Source organism: Phascolarctos cinereus, unplaced genomic scaffold (genome assembly GCF_003287225.1).
Source record: "Phascolarctos cinereus isolate Bilbo 61053 unplaced genomic scaffold, phaCin_HiC Scaffold_1;HRSCAF=81, whole genome shotgun sequence".
NCBI classification, from domain to species: domain Eukaryota; kingdom Metazoa; phylum Chordata; class Mammalia; order Diprotodontia; family Phascolarctidae; genus Phascolarctos; species Phascolarctos cinereus.
The window spans coordinates 44,707,547-44,723,852 of NW_027555514.1; the positions used below are offsets into that span (position 1 = coordinate 44,707,547).

General features: G+C 42.5%; 1 protein-coding gene across 4 annotated transcripts in view; it reads left to right on the forward strand.

Annotated features, from left to right (window-relative positions):
• The first annotated feature begins 8,425 nt into the window (after positions 1 to 8,425).
• TRAK1 (trafficking kinesin protein 1) overlaps positions 8,426 to 16,306 on the forward strand; it is a 140,177-nt gene continuing 132,296 nt past the window's right edge. For 2 of the 4 annotated variants that reach the window (XM_020987368.2, XM_020987370.2), the window contains exon 1: positions 15,645 to 15,805. In XM_020987368.2, coding sequence (XP_020843027.1) covers positions 15,724 to 15,805 — 82 coding nt within the window. In that variant the 5' untranslated portion in view covers positions 15,645 to 15,723. Of the gene's footprint in view, positions 8,703 to 15,642; positions 15,806 to 16,306 lie in introns of those variants that run through there. The other 2 variants (XM_020987374.2, XM_020987366.2) reach the window with 2 other exon arrangements.

Here is a 16,306-nt window from a genome sequence, read left to right on the forward strand (position 1 = left end):
AAAATCATAATATAAATCCATGGCTCCTGCATGTATTGGGGATCTGAGTGGAGATATTCAAATATAAATGTTTTGGAACCTCCTTGGAAACTGAGCAGCAGTCTGGCCACATTATTATTCAGCACACTTGGCCCTGACTCTCTCAATCTTTTTGCTGAGCCCCTCCCTTTGCAGAGGGAATAAGGTCATTCCCTTGGGAAGCCCATGCTTATGTGAAAATGGGAGCTCCTTCCACAAAATGCTGAGCTGAGTGGAAAGGCTGGGAAGGGAGTCTTTTATGGACCGTGCAAGGAATGACGTGCTAAGCTTGGAATTGTGAAGAGGGATCTAGGAGGTTGACAAGAATCATTCCTTCCCACTCCCTCTCCTCTTTGGCTCACATTCCATTTATAGGACCAAAGAGGACAAGCTTGGAGGGTGTTAAGTCCAACCCCTCATTTTTCAAATGAGAAAATAGAAGCTTCCCCTGTAGGAGTGCAGTGATTACTCCATGGTCACGCAGCCTCTTAACTAGTGGGTTAATTTGCAATTATCTTTCAGTTGTTTCAGTCATGTCCGACTCTTTATGACCCCAGTTGGGGTTTTCTTGGCAAACACACTGGAGTCATTTGCCATTTCCTTCTCCAGCTCATTTGACCAATGAGGAAACTGAGGCAAACAGGGTTAAATGACTTACCCAGGGTAGCACAGCTAGTGTCTGATACTGGATTTGAACTCCTGAAGGTGGCAACTAGTTAACTAACTAGATGGTTAACTAGTGACTCCCAGTCCAAGGCTTTTCCCGTCACACCACATGCAGGCTGGAACCTTTCAGGAACCTTTAGGCCTTGTGATTTTTTCCCCCTTTCTTTAACTCAGAATTCTGCCAACCTCGAAGGAGCACTAGCTCTTTTACCAAAAATTTACATGGCCCTTGATGCTCTGCAGAGTCCTTTACATCATTTCATCTGGTCACCATGACAATATGGATTTAAATAAAGATTTCAGCATGTTAAATCTGGGAGTTAAAAAAAGAGAGAGAGAGAGAGAGAGAGAGAGAGAGAGAGAGAGAGAGAGAGAGAGAGAGAGAGAAAGGCAGGTAGCTCTAGTTCTTCCACTGGCTAACCCTGTGACTTTGTATAAGTCACTTCCCCTCCCTTGACTCTCAGTTTATTTTTCTATAAAATGGGAATGATCAATACTTTGGTCTGCCTTCTTCTATATATATGGTGGTTTTATGAGGAACCAAAGTAGTTAAAAGATGTTGAAAGTGCTTTGAAAACTGGAAAGTGGCCAAACTTACTTGACCCCAAATCCTCCATTCAGACTATAATCCGGCATTTTAATTTTTCTTATAGCAAAATAGGGCAGCTTGATGGTACAGTGTATAGAGTGCCCCATCTAGAGTCAGGAAGACCCACCTTCATGAGTTCAAATCTGGCCTCAGACACTAGCTGTGTGACCCTGGGCAAGTCACTTAACCTTGTTTGCCTCAGTTTCATCATCTGCAAAATGAGTTGGAGAAGGGAATGGTAAGCCACTCCAGTATCTTTGCCAAGAAAATCTCAAATGGAGTCGTGGAGAGTTGTACACAACTGAAACAATTAAATAATAACAATCACAAAATACATTTTTCTTTACAATCATGCCCTTTTTATACACTATGGTTTCCCATTTCACCTTGTGGGAGAAAATGGGGACTACACCTATATCCCAATCTTCCTTTCTTTCCTCTTCCCCTCAAAATTGCACTATTATTAATCTTATAGTAAATTTAAAATCCTATTTTCACTTCAAAAATATTACTTTTGAAGTTGCTTTCTTTCATTGAGCTTAGGGCACCCCCCCCACCTGTCTACTTTTTTTGAGTCTCATGGAAAAATAATGTAGCTTTCCAAGCTGTCCTGTTCTTTTTGAGAACCTGTTATCCTTTCTAATTGTAGCAGTTATTGAGAAGAAAATGTAGTGCACTGCAGGACAGGACTAAGTCTTTGAAATATTTTGTATTTTTTCCTGTATCATAGCAACCTCCACAGAAGTGTTACTTTGAAGTCTTATCCTAGTGTAGAGGTGACCCTAGATCCCCCCTCAAGAACTTGACTATAGTCTACAAACTGAGTCAGCATTCCTTTGGATCACAGAGCAGGGCATGGTGTACTCTCAGTTGGAGTGTAAGATGTAATCATCAAATAGCAAACAATAGTTAAGTACCTACTATATACTAGGCATTGTGCAGGTGTTGGGGATTGAAAGAAGATCAAAGCAAAAACAGACCTTAATGTTCATAGGGTCAAAAAACTTACAGTCTAGCCATCTGTCTCTGTGTGTGTATACATACATACATATACATATACATATACATACAAATACGTGTGTATACATATATAAAGATAGATATAGATAGACATATAGATGTATAAAAAATAACCGTAAGATGATTGGTGATGGCGGAGAACAAGCAGAGCTGAACCTTGAAGTAAACTTGAGATTGGAGAGAGGGGAATAAAAGGGAGCCCCCCTTCCAAGCACCGCCAAGCTATCAAGGCGTTGAGTACAATCTGAGCAAAAGACTTTGCCATCTAGACAAATACCAGTCTACCTAAGTTTAGAAGGGCTCATTATCACCTGAGGGTTGGCCACCACGTGTTTTGTTTTGTTTTTTTAATTCTTGCCAGTGACCTATAAGATGGATAGAAACACAAAAATGCATTTCAGTGCTCATTCCCCCCTTTTGTTCCTAGAGGAAGACTGGCAGAAAAGAGAGCAGAGGACAATGAGAATCTTCTAGTTCTTAGTGTCTATGAATAATTTAATTTAACTGTTGACACTTAATGGGGCAGTTAGGTGGAATAGCGGGTAGGGTGCTGGGCCTGGAGTTAGGAAGACTCATCTTCCCGAATTCAAATCTTGCTTCAGATACTAGTTGTATTGACCTTGGGCAAGTCACTTAACCTCAGTTAGGTTTGCCTTAGTTTCCTCATCTATAAGATGAGCTGGAGAAGGAAATGGCAGACCACTCTAGTATCTTTGTCAAATAAACAAATAAATAAAACAAACTCCAAATGTGGTCACGGAGAGTCAGACATGATTGAAATGACTGAATAACAGCAATGGTAGGCAACATGAGATCCTCGTCCAACAGTCAGTGAACTGAACCTCAGCCTAGAAGCTGTTAAGAAATGGATCCATGAAAAGGTAGCCTATGGGTCCTTCCTGGAAGGAAGAAAAAAGAACTGAAATTGTTTTCATCTCATGTCCAGAGGTGACGGTTAGCAGCACTTGGGACACTTGATTCATGTTGAACATGATCAAACAGACCATTATGAAGAACTGTTGTTGATGTACCAACATCCTTTATGTAGGATGAAGTAGAGGCATTCCACAAAGAACTTGACAAGATCCTCTACATTAAGTCAATAATTGTACCTCCTACTTCACAGGCTGCTCTGAGGATCAAATGAGCTAATGTTAAAAAAGTACACCTTCAGATGGTTTAAACATCAACTTCCTTTAGCATTATTACCTTGGTGACTTCAGCAGGAGAGGGTCACAAAGCAGGATTCAGGAGCGAAAAATGAGAATTTCAGCCAAAGGTTAATGATTTCTCAGAAACTTCAGGCCTCAACATCCTGAACAGTCACTTCAAAGCGAGTCAGAAGATGCTAAACATGAAGAATGTAGGATATGGAGTCACTATCAGTCATTGCCTGGGTTTCCTAGGGAAAGCCACTTTGCCTCTGAGGGCTTCAGTCTCCTCATCTTTGGAATGAGGTGGTTGGAGTAGATTGCATCTGAAGTCCCCTCCAGCTACAGATTTATGATCCTATGAAAGCAATGAGGAATGCCATACAAAATTTGCCCTTATTTTAACAGGCAGGAAATATACAGTCACATACATATATAGTTATATATGTAAACATATATACATATACATGCACGTATACACACACACACATATGTTTAGTCGTCGTTTAGTCATTTTTTACTCGTGTTCAACTCTTGGCGACCTCTTTTTGGCGTTTTCTTTGAGAAGATACTGGAGTCATGGAATTTGGCCAAAGAATAGATACTGGAAAGGAGATACACATTGTTATAGCTGCCTTAAAATTCATACCCATAATTTGTTAATCTGATAATTTTTTAATACTTTGAGGTTTACCTCATTATTATTGCCTCTTAGAAATCCGATAATCTGTTAATAGTGTGAAGTGTACTCTTAATTAAAAGGCATTTATTAAGATGTTACTATGTGCTAGGCACCATTTTAAGTATTGAGTATATGAAGAGAAATAAAAAACAGTCCCTGCTCTCAAGAACCTTACATTCTAATAGAGGAGTCATGTAGGTAAATAGACATAAATTAAATACAGAGTAGATAAAAGGTGATTTTTTTTTGATTGGAAGGCAATAGCAGCTAGGAGGATGGGAAGGGGCCTCCTTCCCAAGGTGTGCTTGAGCTGAGTCAAGGCTAGAAGCCAGGGTTTCTAAGAGGTGCAGGTGAGAGAGAAGAGCATTCTGGGAGAAAGAAAGGAAAGAAGGGAAGAAGGGAGAAACAACAAGTAAACCTTGACAGCTAGTAAGGAGCCTTGTCATGATGAGCTTTAAATTCCAAACAAAGGCATTTAATTTATATTTTATCCTGGAGGTAATAGAGAACCTCCAGGATTTAGTGAGTAGAGGCGTGATTTGGTCAGACCTGCATTTAAGAAAGTAATATTGGCGTTGAGTTTAGGATGAATTGGAGTGGATGAGCTAGAGGCCAGTTCAGAAGCTATTTAAATAACAGCACTGACCACTGGGGCAGCTGGTGATGCAGTTGATAAAGTGCTGGGCCTGGAGTCAGGAAGACTTGAGTTCAAATGCAGCTTCACTTACTAGTTGTGTGACCCTGGGCAAGTTGTTTAACCCTGTGTGCCTCCATTTCCTCTTCTGTAAAATGAGCTGGCGAAGGAAACGGCAAAGGACTCCAGTATCTTTGCCAAGCAAACCCAAATGGAATGACAGAGAGTCAGAACATTGAAGGGAAAGTTGGTATGGACAGAAGGAGACAGATGCTGGCTTCCAGAGAAGTCTGTATGCTGCCAAGCAAAGCAGCTCTGAAATTCCTGCAGGTTTCATATTAAAGGGCAACAAGGCATAACTCAGAATAGAAAATGATTGTATCTGTCAGCAATTATGCATAAAGAGTGTACTTTGCCCTTCAGGACTATTATTTCAGCATTATTCACTTCAGGTCATTGCTTCTCTGCTCGGTGCCTGGTTAAGCAGATCTTGTTATGGACAAAACTCCCATAATTTGGATACAAAACACTCCTACAATCCCATATAGAATGCAGTTAAGTCTGTGTTATTATTACTTTAGATCTGCCAGTCCCAGTTGTGGAAAAAGGTCTTCACTTTTGGAATCATAACCTTCATAGAAGGTGGCATGGTATAGTGTGAAGAGAACACTGCAGAACTTGGAAGTCAGCAAACCTGGATTTGAATCCCAACTCTGACATCAATTAGCTCTGTGATCTAAAGTCAAGTTATTTGGTCACTCTGGGCCTCAGTTTTCCTGTTTGTAAAGTGGTGATTATACTTATAATCCATACCTCGTGGGGATGTGATAAGAAAGCACCTTGTAAAACTGAGTAGGTCCAAAGATTTTTTTCCCCATTGTGTCATATTGAATGGAATCTACTCATAGTCAAGTAGAAGTAAGCTGCTTGAGGGCAGGAACTGTTTTAAATTTAGTTGTTGTGCCCTCAGTATCTGGTCTATGGTGGACCTAATAAATGCTTGTTGAGAAAAAGCTTTTACAGTGGAGAGGAAGAGGAGGGAGTGAGAGGGAATGAGTGAATCTTATTCTCATCGGATTTGGCTTAAAGAGGGAGTAACATACACTCAATTGGGTATGGAAATCTATCTTACCCTACAGGAATATGGGGGGAGGGGGGTAAGAAAGCAGGGGAATGATAGAAGGGAGGGCAGATTAGGGGAGGGGATAATCAGAAGCAAACACTTCTGAGGGGAGACAGAGTCAAAAGAGAGAATAGAATAAATGGGGTGGGAGGGGATAGGATGGAGGGAAATATAGTTAGTCTTGGGGTAGTTAAGTGATGCAGTGGATAGAGCACCGGCCCTGAAGTCAGGAGGACCTGAGTTCAAATCTGGCTTCTGACCACACACTTGACACTTACTAGCTGTGTGGCCCTGGGCAAGTCACTTAACTGCAATTGCCTAAAAAAAAAAGAAAAAAGAAAAAAAGAAATATAGTTAGTCTTTCACAATATGACTACTATGGAAGTGTTTTGCATGACTACATATGTATAACCTATATCGAATTGCTTACCTTCTCAGTGAGAGTGGGTGGGGAGAGAGGAAGGGAGAGAATTTGGAACTCAGAGTTTTAAAAATGAATGTTAAAAGTTGTTTTCACTTGCAACTGGGTATTAAGATATACAGGCAATGGGGTATAGACATCTATCCTGCCCCACAGGAAAATAGAAGGGGAAGGGGATAATAGAAGGGGGTGGTGGTGATAGAAGGGAGGGCAGATTAGGGGAAAGGGTAGAATGCACTATGTCTTGGGGTGGGGGGAGAGGAGAGGTGGGGAGAAAATTTGGAACTCAAAATCTTGTGGAAGTGAATGTTGAAAATTAAAATTAATTAATTAATTAAGAAAAAGAGAGAGAGAGAGAGAGAGAGAGAGAGAGAGAGAGAGGGAAAAAAATGCTCGTTGAATTGAATCAAATTAAAAAGGTAGAGATCAGGCATGTTAGAAAGTGCAATCTGTTATCCTTTTGAGCTTGCTCAGTCCATTCTTCACCCTTTTCACTGCTCTTCTCACAAATTAATATGGTTTTAAAATAATGTTAATGGGCGTTACATATGGCCAGCACATTTAAAGGCAACAGATTAAGGAAGAGAATTCTAAGTCTGAGCAAATTCATTGATAAGAAGTAGGAAAGTTCTAATCCCAATTATTTTGAAGTATTTTTTTCAAATCTGGCATCAGACACTTACTAGCTAAGTCTAGTCACTTAACCTTGTTTGCTTCAGTTTCCTCATTTGTAAAATTAGCTGGAGAAGGAAATTGCAAACCACTTTAGTATCTTTGCCAAGAAAACCCCAGAATGGGGACGTGAAGAGTCAGACAGGACTGAGACAGCAAAATTCTTCTCATAATTTGAAGAACTGTGCTGATTATAAAGCTCATAAGTGATAAGGTAATACTTAAGGCAATGAAGTAACCATATTGAAAATTTACATCAAGACTATGTTACATAATGTATCAAAACCAAAACTTCTTCCTGTACCAATTAATTGTAATGCCTAGAAGTGAAGTCATCTTTAAAGGATCCTTGCTTTCTTAAAGACTTTAAAAAAAACCCATATATATTATGTAATATTAATATGCTTTTAGATTAGGTCCTCCTTATTTATGGGCAGAGCTGTTACTATTGGCAGCAAAAGTTCTCTTGAACATTTCAGGAAGACTATTGTATCACAGAATTTTAGAGTTCAAAGGGACCTCAGAAACCATGTAATCTGGTCCATACCCATAGATTGTAGATGTAGTATTTGTCAAATTATAATTTAATAGTTAGATTTTGCTTCTTTGACCCCTTTGAGGGAAAAGTATTAGCTTTCTGGACTTAAATTTCTGTTCACTTGTGTGGTCATCATATTAAATGTTCACTCTTAACAAGTCAAATCAGCAAGCATTCATTGAGGACTTACTCTGTGCCCATTACCTTACAAAGTCCTGGGTGTATTTTTGTTGTTCAGTCTCATCAGTCTTCTCTGACTCTGTGACCCCATTTGGGGTTTTCTTTGCAAGGGTATTGAAGTGTTTTGCCATTTCCTTCTCAGCCCATTTTACAGATGAGGAACTGAGGCAAACAGGGTTGAGTGACTTGACCACTCAGGTTTTCCTGACTCCAGGCCCAGTGTACTATCCATTGAACCACCTAGCTCCTCCTTTAGGGATCAGAAAATTTACTAACTTTAGGATTGTTGATTACCACACCTTTCCTGTAGCCTTAGGCACAATTGAGGGATTGATTTAATTTGGGAACTGGGGAAGGTAGTGTTAGGATGGGGAAGGTGCTGAGGCTTGGGTTGGTAGGAATGGTGGGGAAGCCCAAAGGGTGGGATGTGTGAGCCATGAATGGTTGTAGGTGGTTGATTTCAGTTCTGCCTCTGGTATAGGTGTCATTGGTTTATCACTCATTACTTATTCTGTCCACTTGGGGAGGACAAGTCCCTGAGTCTTGCCAAGAGACTTCACATATTCTCCCTGAGTCTTTCCTGCAGACTCACCTGTTAACTATGAAAGGTCATTTATGTTTCTTATTTACTTGTTTAAGTATCTGTTTCACTAGATATGTTTGTGAATGCCTTAGACACAGCAGAACTTACCTCGTTCCTCTACTGATCTGATACTCTTTTTGCAGACCCTTTTCAAAGAGCTGCTGTGTCTACAAGACTTAGACCTGATCCCTCCAGCTCCCAGCACTGGTCCCCCCATGGCAGTTTGCATATCCCAGTGAAACCTGCCAAGCTGGACGCCACAGCTTTGCCCACCGACATCTTGGCCACCGCTGTGCCCCTTCCTGAGACTTGTGACCATGAGGTCTTAGCCTGCAGCCCGGGCATTCACGAAGAACACTATGTAAGTGAAGCCGTGGAAGATGTGTCCGATTGCAGGAAATACCGAGATGCCTGCACCATTACTGGTAAGTGGCACCTTGAGTGGAGCTGCAGCGGGTGCTGTTACTCGTGCCTGGGGAGGTGTGAGATCTGATATGTTCTGACCTCTCCCTCCATTCTTAAAAATCTTCTAAGTGTTTCTAAGATAAATGCTTGGCTTGGCATCGAAGCCCTCTACTATCTGTCTCCCAAGATTCTCTGAGGCCTTTTTTCAGATTCCTCACCTTCATTCCAGACAGACTAGGCTGCTAGCTGTCCCCTGGACCTCATGCACTACATTGTGTCTCTTGCCTCTTTGCCTCACACAAATGGTCCTCAATGCCTGGAACGCTCTTCTTCCTCCCCTCTGACCCTTCAAATCTCCAACTTCATTCCATGCATAGCTTTGGTGTTGCCATCTCCTACTTAACCAATCTCCATGTCTTCAGTGTTTTTTTCCATTTTGAAATTGTTTTATGCAATTTTGAATATATAAATTGTATCTGTTTGCTCGTTATAGAATCCCTAGTTGTTTTCAAAGCTCAGCTTAAGGCCCACCACCTATGGGAGGCCTTTCCTTCTTATCTCCATATTACTTTGGGCTTCATGTACAGCTTGTTTTCCCTGTAAAATCTCCTCTAGGCTGGTAAATTTTGTTTTTTTTTTGTGCCTCCAGCACTTCAATCAATCAATATTAAGTACCTACTATGTGCCAGGCTTTGTGCTAAGCCCTGAGGATAAAAAAAGAGGCAGAAGACAGTCTCTGCACTCAAGGAGCTGGCTGTGTAACAGGGGAGACAACATGGAAACAAATAAATACAAAGTAAACCATGTACACAGTAAATGGAAATCACTAGCAGAGGGAAGGCACTAGAATTAAGGGGAACTGGGAAAAGCTTGGGAGCAGGGCAGGTATGTGTTACAGTGGATAGAGTGCCAGACCTGGAGTAAGGAAGACCTAAGTGCGAATGTGGTCTCAGACACTTACTAACTGTGTGATTCTGGGCAAGCCACTTTACCCTGTTTGCCTCAGTTTCCTCCTCTGCAAAATGAGTTGAAGAAGGAAATGGCAACCCGCTTATCTTTGCCAATAAAAGCTCAAATGACAAAGAGTCAGATATGATTGAAACAATTGAACAACGACAGGAAAGGCTTCCTATAGAACGTGGGATTTTAGTTTGGACTTAAAGGAAGCTTCTTCTAGTGGAGGGAGAGTTTTCCAGCCAGAGAAATGCTTGGAGCCGAGGAATGAAATGTGATGTCAGTGGATGGAAAAGTATGTGTCAGGGAATAAGGTGTAAGAAGACTGGAAAGGTGGGGGAGTGGGGGGATTAGGTTATGAAGGGCTTTGAATGCCAAGAAGAGAATTTTGTATTTACCCCTAGAGGCAATGGGACGCTCCTAGAGCTTATTGAATTAATGGGGGGTGTGGGGGGGAGTAGAGAAACATAGAATAGAGATAGTGAGTCCAGGATAACTCTTAGGTTGTGAGCCTGAGGGACTGGGAGGATGGTGTTGCCCTCTACAGTAATGGGGTGGGGGAGGTTGGGGTGGGAAGATAATAGTTTTGTGTTGTACATATTGAGTGTAGGATGTCTACTGGATATCTAGTTTGAGATATCTGAAATGTAGTTGGGTGTATGAGATTGGAATTCAGCAGAGAAGTTAGGAGAAGGTGAGTGGATTTAAGAATCATCAGTATAGCAGTGGTAATTAGGTCCATGGGCCTCATGAGGCTGATGAGATCAGCAAATGAAGTTTTTATAAAGGGAGAAGAAGAGAAGGCCCAGGACAGAACTCTGACGGATACCTATGGCAGTTTTTTGGTTGTGTCTGACTCCTCATGGGGATGCAAAGAAAATACAAACATTTCTTCCCTAAGAAAGGGTGTGGGCGCTCTAATGAAATTAGAAATCTAAATTCTTAGTGATTGATTTGCTTAGGTATTATACCCTCCTACCAGAATGTAAACCCCGAGAGGGCAGGGATTATTTTTGTTCTGGTTATACAGTCCTTGCTACTGAGTAGAGGCTTTGTTAAGTGTCTGTTGAACTGAATTAAAGTTACTTCAGGCATAAAGCCAGAGAAGGCAGGGCCAAACATGAAATAGAAAATAATTGAAGGAAGACATTTGGTACATATTAGGCCCTTAATAAATATAACAGATTTTATTGATTGGTTGATTTGTAAATCTATAACATGTCTTGTTTTGTACCCCTTCAATACCCTTCAAAATGATCCTGGACACAGAGCCATTGGAATTGCATATCGGTCAGTCAGTATCATTTATTGATTGCCCATGATGAACCAAGGCATTCATCCATTCTGTGCATTGCAATGCTTGAAGAATCTGCAGAACTCTTGACGTGGGGACTTCCTCTATGGAAGCAAATCATGGCTCAGAAAAGCGGCCTCCATGGGTTGCCAGATGAGTTTCCAAATTCTGTGAGCTAGTTCACAGTAAAATGTTATAGTTTTTATTTTTGTCCTTCATTCTCCAAGAGGCCTGGTGACATCACAGAGTGAAGTCTTGACTTATGTGAATTGTATTTAAGTGAGGCAGAGCTGTGCAAAGTCGTCATCCTTGCTCTCTCTTACTGAGTCATCAAAAGTCAAGACAACTGGTGATGGCCTGGGATGCAGTTTCCTCATTTGAAAAATGAGTGAGTTTTAGCTCCTTAGCTCCTCTGGATGGGGCCCCCTCCTCTTCATTTGGAAATGCTGGTTAGTAGTCATCAGGCTATATTGACTTGTGTGGTCTTAGGTACTGGTATCACCGTGTCTGAGAGACACAAATTCCATGAGTGGGCCAGTATGAAGGCCAGGAGGGGAGTGAATATGTCATAAGGCTGGAAAGGTAGAGGTGCCAGGCTGTGAAGAGATTTAAATATTAAACAGAGGAGTTTATAATCCTACAAGTAACAGGGAGCCATGGAACTTTGGGGTTGGGGTACGACATAGACCTGTTTGGTGGCGGTGTGGAAGGAAGAGGGATTAGAGTCAGTCAGTAAACATTTGTTAAAGAACCTGCTATGTGACAGGCACAAGACTAAGGCTGGGAATGCAAATATGAAAAAAAGATAGTTTCTTCCCTCAAGGAGCTTAGTCCAATGGGGGAAGATAACATCCAAAAGGAATCTAAAAGGGGCAGGGCATGGTAGAGAAGTCCCAAAGTAGTGCAGCCAGATGAGAAATGAAGAGATGTTCTGAGCCGAGCTCCTGCCTTAAATGGAGGGTTTGGAGTTCAGGGTCCCATTCCCTAATCCAAGGGATAGGGGGTTAGCGATGAGGCTGAGTGGGAGTGGGAGAGAAAATCAAGGCAGGAAGCCATGGCAAGTCAAGAGGCTGATGAGGATCTGAAGTGAGAAATGCTCCATATGTGGGATATTGACAAGACTTGGCTATACATTGGATATGGAGGTGATGGTGAGGAAGAGGATGCCAGTGCTTCAAGCCTGGGTAACTGTGAGGACAGTGGTGTGTTTTACAATAACAGAGACATTCAGGAGAGCAGAGGGTTTGGGGGGGGGAGAAAATGAGGTCAGTTTTGGCCATATTGAGTTTGAGACCCATATGGAACATCCAGCTGGAAATGACTAGTTGGTATTTAGTGATGTGAGATTTGCTCAGGAGGCGGATCAGGGCTGGATCTCTCCATCCGAGAGGGAGCTGTCTCCAGATAACTGAACCCAAGGGAGTTTTGTAAAGGGGAGGCACCTAATGAACATTTGTTTAGTCAGACTGAACAACAGACCCATGCTTGACCCCTTTGCAATTTGGAAACTATCAAGGCTTGTACTTCTCTAAAGAGCATAGCCTTAGAAGAGCTGAGGCCACCTTTGCATGACCAACGAAGCACTGGAGCAAGACTTCCCATGGGGGGAAAGCAGCTAGTGGGCACGGTAGAGAGAGTCTTGGACTTAGAGTCAGGAGGACCTGAATTCGAATCCAGCTGTGTGACCTTGGGCAAGTCACTTAACCTCTTTCTGCCTCAGTTTCCTCGCCTATAAAATAGGAATAATAATAGCATCTACTGTCCCGGGGTTGTCATGAAAATCAAGTGAGAAAATGTTTATAAAGCACTTTGCAAACCAGAAAAAGCACAGGTTCCTGTAAAAAGCATGAACATCAGTGGAGTTCATTTTGCCTGGGAAGACTTAAATGGTTGCATTCACATACCAGGCTCTTTTGCAGAACCCCATGACTGAGATTAAATTTTAATTAGAGAGAAAGGATGGTGGATCAGTGATATATTCTCCTCAGCCATTTTTGTTTTTGCCCTTGAGATTGCAAGATTAATATGAGTGGGCTGTCTGCATTGCACGCACACATATGCATACAGAGAGAGATAATATGATAACATTAGTAAAAGTATAATCCAGGAGCGTGTGGGAACTCTTTTTTTTTTCCAGCCATACTTTTTGCTCCATCTTAATAGTGGAAACAGAACATGCCTCCAGTCAGAGTCGTGTTTAATTTCTGACATCAATTGCCTGCGTGCCCCAGACAGTCAGAGACACAGCTCTGATGCCAGCACCGTCTTAGTCCAGGACCATTGGACGAAATAAGGCACTTGCAAGTCATTAAACATTTAACAAGAAGCAGGTTTATTTAGCCCTAACCCAGCGAGAATGTGCAACAACATGCTGGGATGGAAGAACCCTGTCCTGGGCGTCTGGAGATCCAGGTTAAGGGCTGCTTGGTGATGAAGTAATCAGTTCACCCCGCTAGGAGCCCTCAGTTTCCTCATTTGAAAAACGAGAGGGTTTTAGCTCCTTAGCTCCTCTGGATGGGGCCCCCTCCTCTTCATTTGGAAATGCTGGTTAGTAGTCATCAGGCTATATTGACTTGTGCGGTCTTAGGTACTGGTATCACCGTGTCTGAGAGACACAAATTCCGTGAGCCTGGAATTTTTAGGACCTGGAAGCTGCCTCAGGAAAGCCAGGGGTCATTTAGGTCCCAGCTTTGTCCTGGGCCTACCCCTTTTTGGCTGGGAAATAAGGCTATGGCAGGGAAGCTAAGGCTGTATAGGTCCCAGGGGCAGCTTGGCCCTATCACATCTCACAGAGCAGACACTGATCTCTGTTGGTGAAGGGGGTTCCTTATACCAATGACAGGTCTGATCCCCTGAAAATGTGATTGATAATCGGGATGGAATCAAAGAATTTAGACCCGGAAAAGATTTTAGAGTCATCTAGTGCCATCATTTTATGGATGAGGAAGATGAAGACTTGTCTAAAGTGACACAGGGAATAAATAGCAGAGCTGGGGCAAGAACACCGCTCTCTGGCTCCAAATGCTGTGATTTCCTCCACGCACCTCTAAGGAGGAAGATTTCCTGATATGGCAGCCTGGTTAAAATAGTTTTAGTCACTTTGAAAGGGAAAAAAGGCAGCATGGTGTAGTGGGAAAGGCACTAGGGCAGCTAGGTGGCGCCATAGTGCATAGAGCGCTGTGCCTGGAGTCAGGACGACTTGAGCTCAAATCCAGCCTCAGACACTTACTAGCTCTGTGACCCTGGGCAAGTCACTTAAACCTGTTTGCCTCAGTTTCCTCATCTGCAAAATGAACTGGAGAAGGAAATGGCAAATCATTCCAGTATCTCAGCCAAGAAAATCTCAAATGGGGTCATGAAGAGTCGGACATGACTGAAACAACTCAGCAAAGGTCACAAGACCGGGCTCTGCTACTAATTAGTTGTGTCGCCTTGGGCTGGTCAACTAACTGGGCTTCAGTCTCTTTGTGAATAACCCTTCTGTCTCTATAGCAGTGAGTTAGGGTCAGAGTTCAGCTTTTTGTGAAAAGGGGAAGGGGGGAGGCGTTGCAAAGCAGCATGATGTGGTGGAAAGAATGCTAAATTTGGGGGTCAGAACCTGGCAACCTTGGGCAAATCACTCAGTCTCTCTGGGCCTCAGTTTCTCCATCTGTAGAATGGGAAGAATTTGACCTGTCCCGTGAGAAGTCAGCTTCAGGAGAAGGGAGAAACTCAATTTTTTAAAGTAAGAAGTTGAAGAAATAAAGCTTATTTTTATGACGATCTTATATGAAGTTTCCCCTCATTTGTTTTGAAGGGGTGTCTTTTAGCAATATACAGTACGGGTTACTGTCTCGTTTGGTCCTAAATCTGTCTGTGGCTAGAGCCAGTACTGGACTCTCTGTCAGGAAATCCAGTGTCTTGGTTCCAGCCTTTTACCACTCTGCGTTGTGTACCCCCAAGCAATCCTCTCTGAACCTCCTTTTTTCCTCATCTTTAAAAGGAAGAGGTTGAAATAGGTGATCCCTAACTTGCCATAAATAGTGAAGTCCCATTTTTTTCCTTATCTTGGAAATAGGCTAATTGTTTAAAGCTAATAAACCTGTTAGGGGCATAGCTGGGTGGTACAATGGATAGAGCACATCTTCCTGAGTTCAAATCTGCCCTCAGACACTTATTAGCTGTGTGACCCTAGGCAAGTCACTTCACCCTGTTTGTCTCAGTTTCCTCATCTGTAAAATGAGCTGGAGAATGAAATGGCAAACCACTCCAGTTTCTTTGCCAAGAAAACCCCAAATAAGGTCACAAAGGGTCAGACACGACCGAAAATGACTGAACAACGACAAAATCCGATAGAGTATATAAACTTGGACTTTTCCTAATTTCTGCAAAGAACATTTCAGGGGACTATGTTTGTATTTGGCTTTCAGTACAAATAATACTCAGTAAGTTTACAGAGACTCAAATGGTGGAGTGGGCTTGTTCGGGGAGGGGGAAGGATCACCATGGGGAAAAGAAGCAGGGCACCACAAAGACCCTCCCTTGAGCCATATTCTAAGTACATGGTTTTCTGTTAGGGGTGTTTTAGCAGAGTGCTGAGAGGAGAATTTGGGCAGATGGCCCAGAGTTACATAACCAGTTGTGATCTTTGGACAGCTCGAATTCCGAAGACCTGCCCCGGCATATAAACTAAAAGGGACAGGAGTGGGCAGGAGGTAGTTGGGTCTCCGCTGCTGCTGGGCGTGGAGGCTTTGCTCACTTGGTCCTGGGGTTTCATGATCGGTCACCAGGTTCTCTGATTGTGATTTTTGCCCATGGCGTTGGTGGCACAGGAGCCCTTAATCACCCATTCTTTGGTAAGACTTCAGCCCAAACTGATAAGGACAGATAATTTTGGTAAGTAGGACTGACTGCAAGCTTTTTTTTTCTTTTAAAAGTTGTCTTCTGTGTATTCTTAGCACGACAGTGATGGAGACAGAAGTTTCTCCTTTTTATGTCTTATGCTATAGTCTGCTCTTGGACCTGTGGAATGATGTTCTCAGGGGAGGTGCCTATTTTGAGGATGCAAGGTTAGGATCTTCCGGTTCATTTAGGGCTTGGGGGCAGGACGTGTGTGGTGGGAGGAGCTCTAGATTTGAAGTCCGGATAGCTGGATTCTAGGTTCGGTTCCCATCTCTTCCAATGACCGGTGACTTCCTTGTGTGTGGGGAGGCAGTAGAAAGAATCCTGGATTTGCAGCCAAGGTTCTGAGTTCAAATCCCCACTCTGCTACTAAAGCTGCCAGATTTAAAGAGGAATTTTATGGAGTTCAGGGTAATAGATTTTGAAAGTGCTGTGGTTCAAGGGTGATAGGGATTTCAAGTTAGAACTAGAGGGAACCTCAGAGGTCAGCTAGCC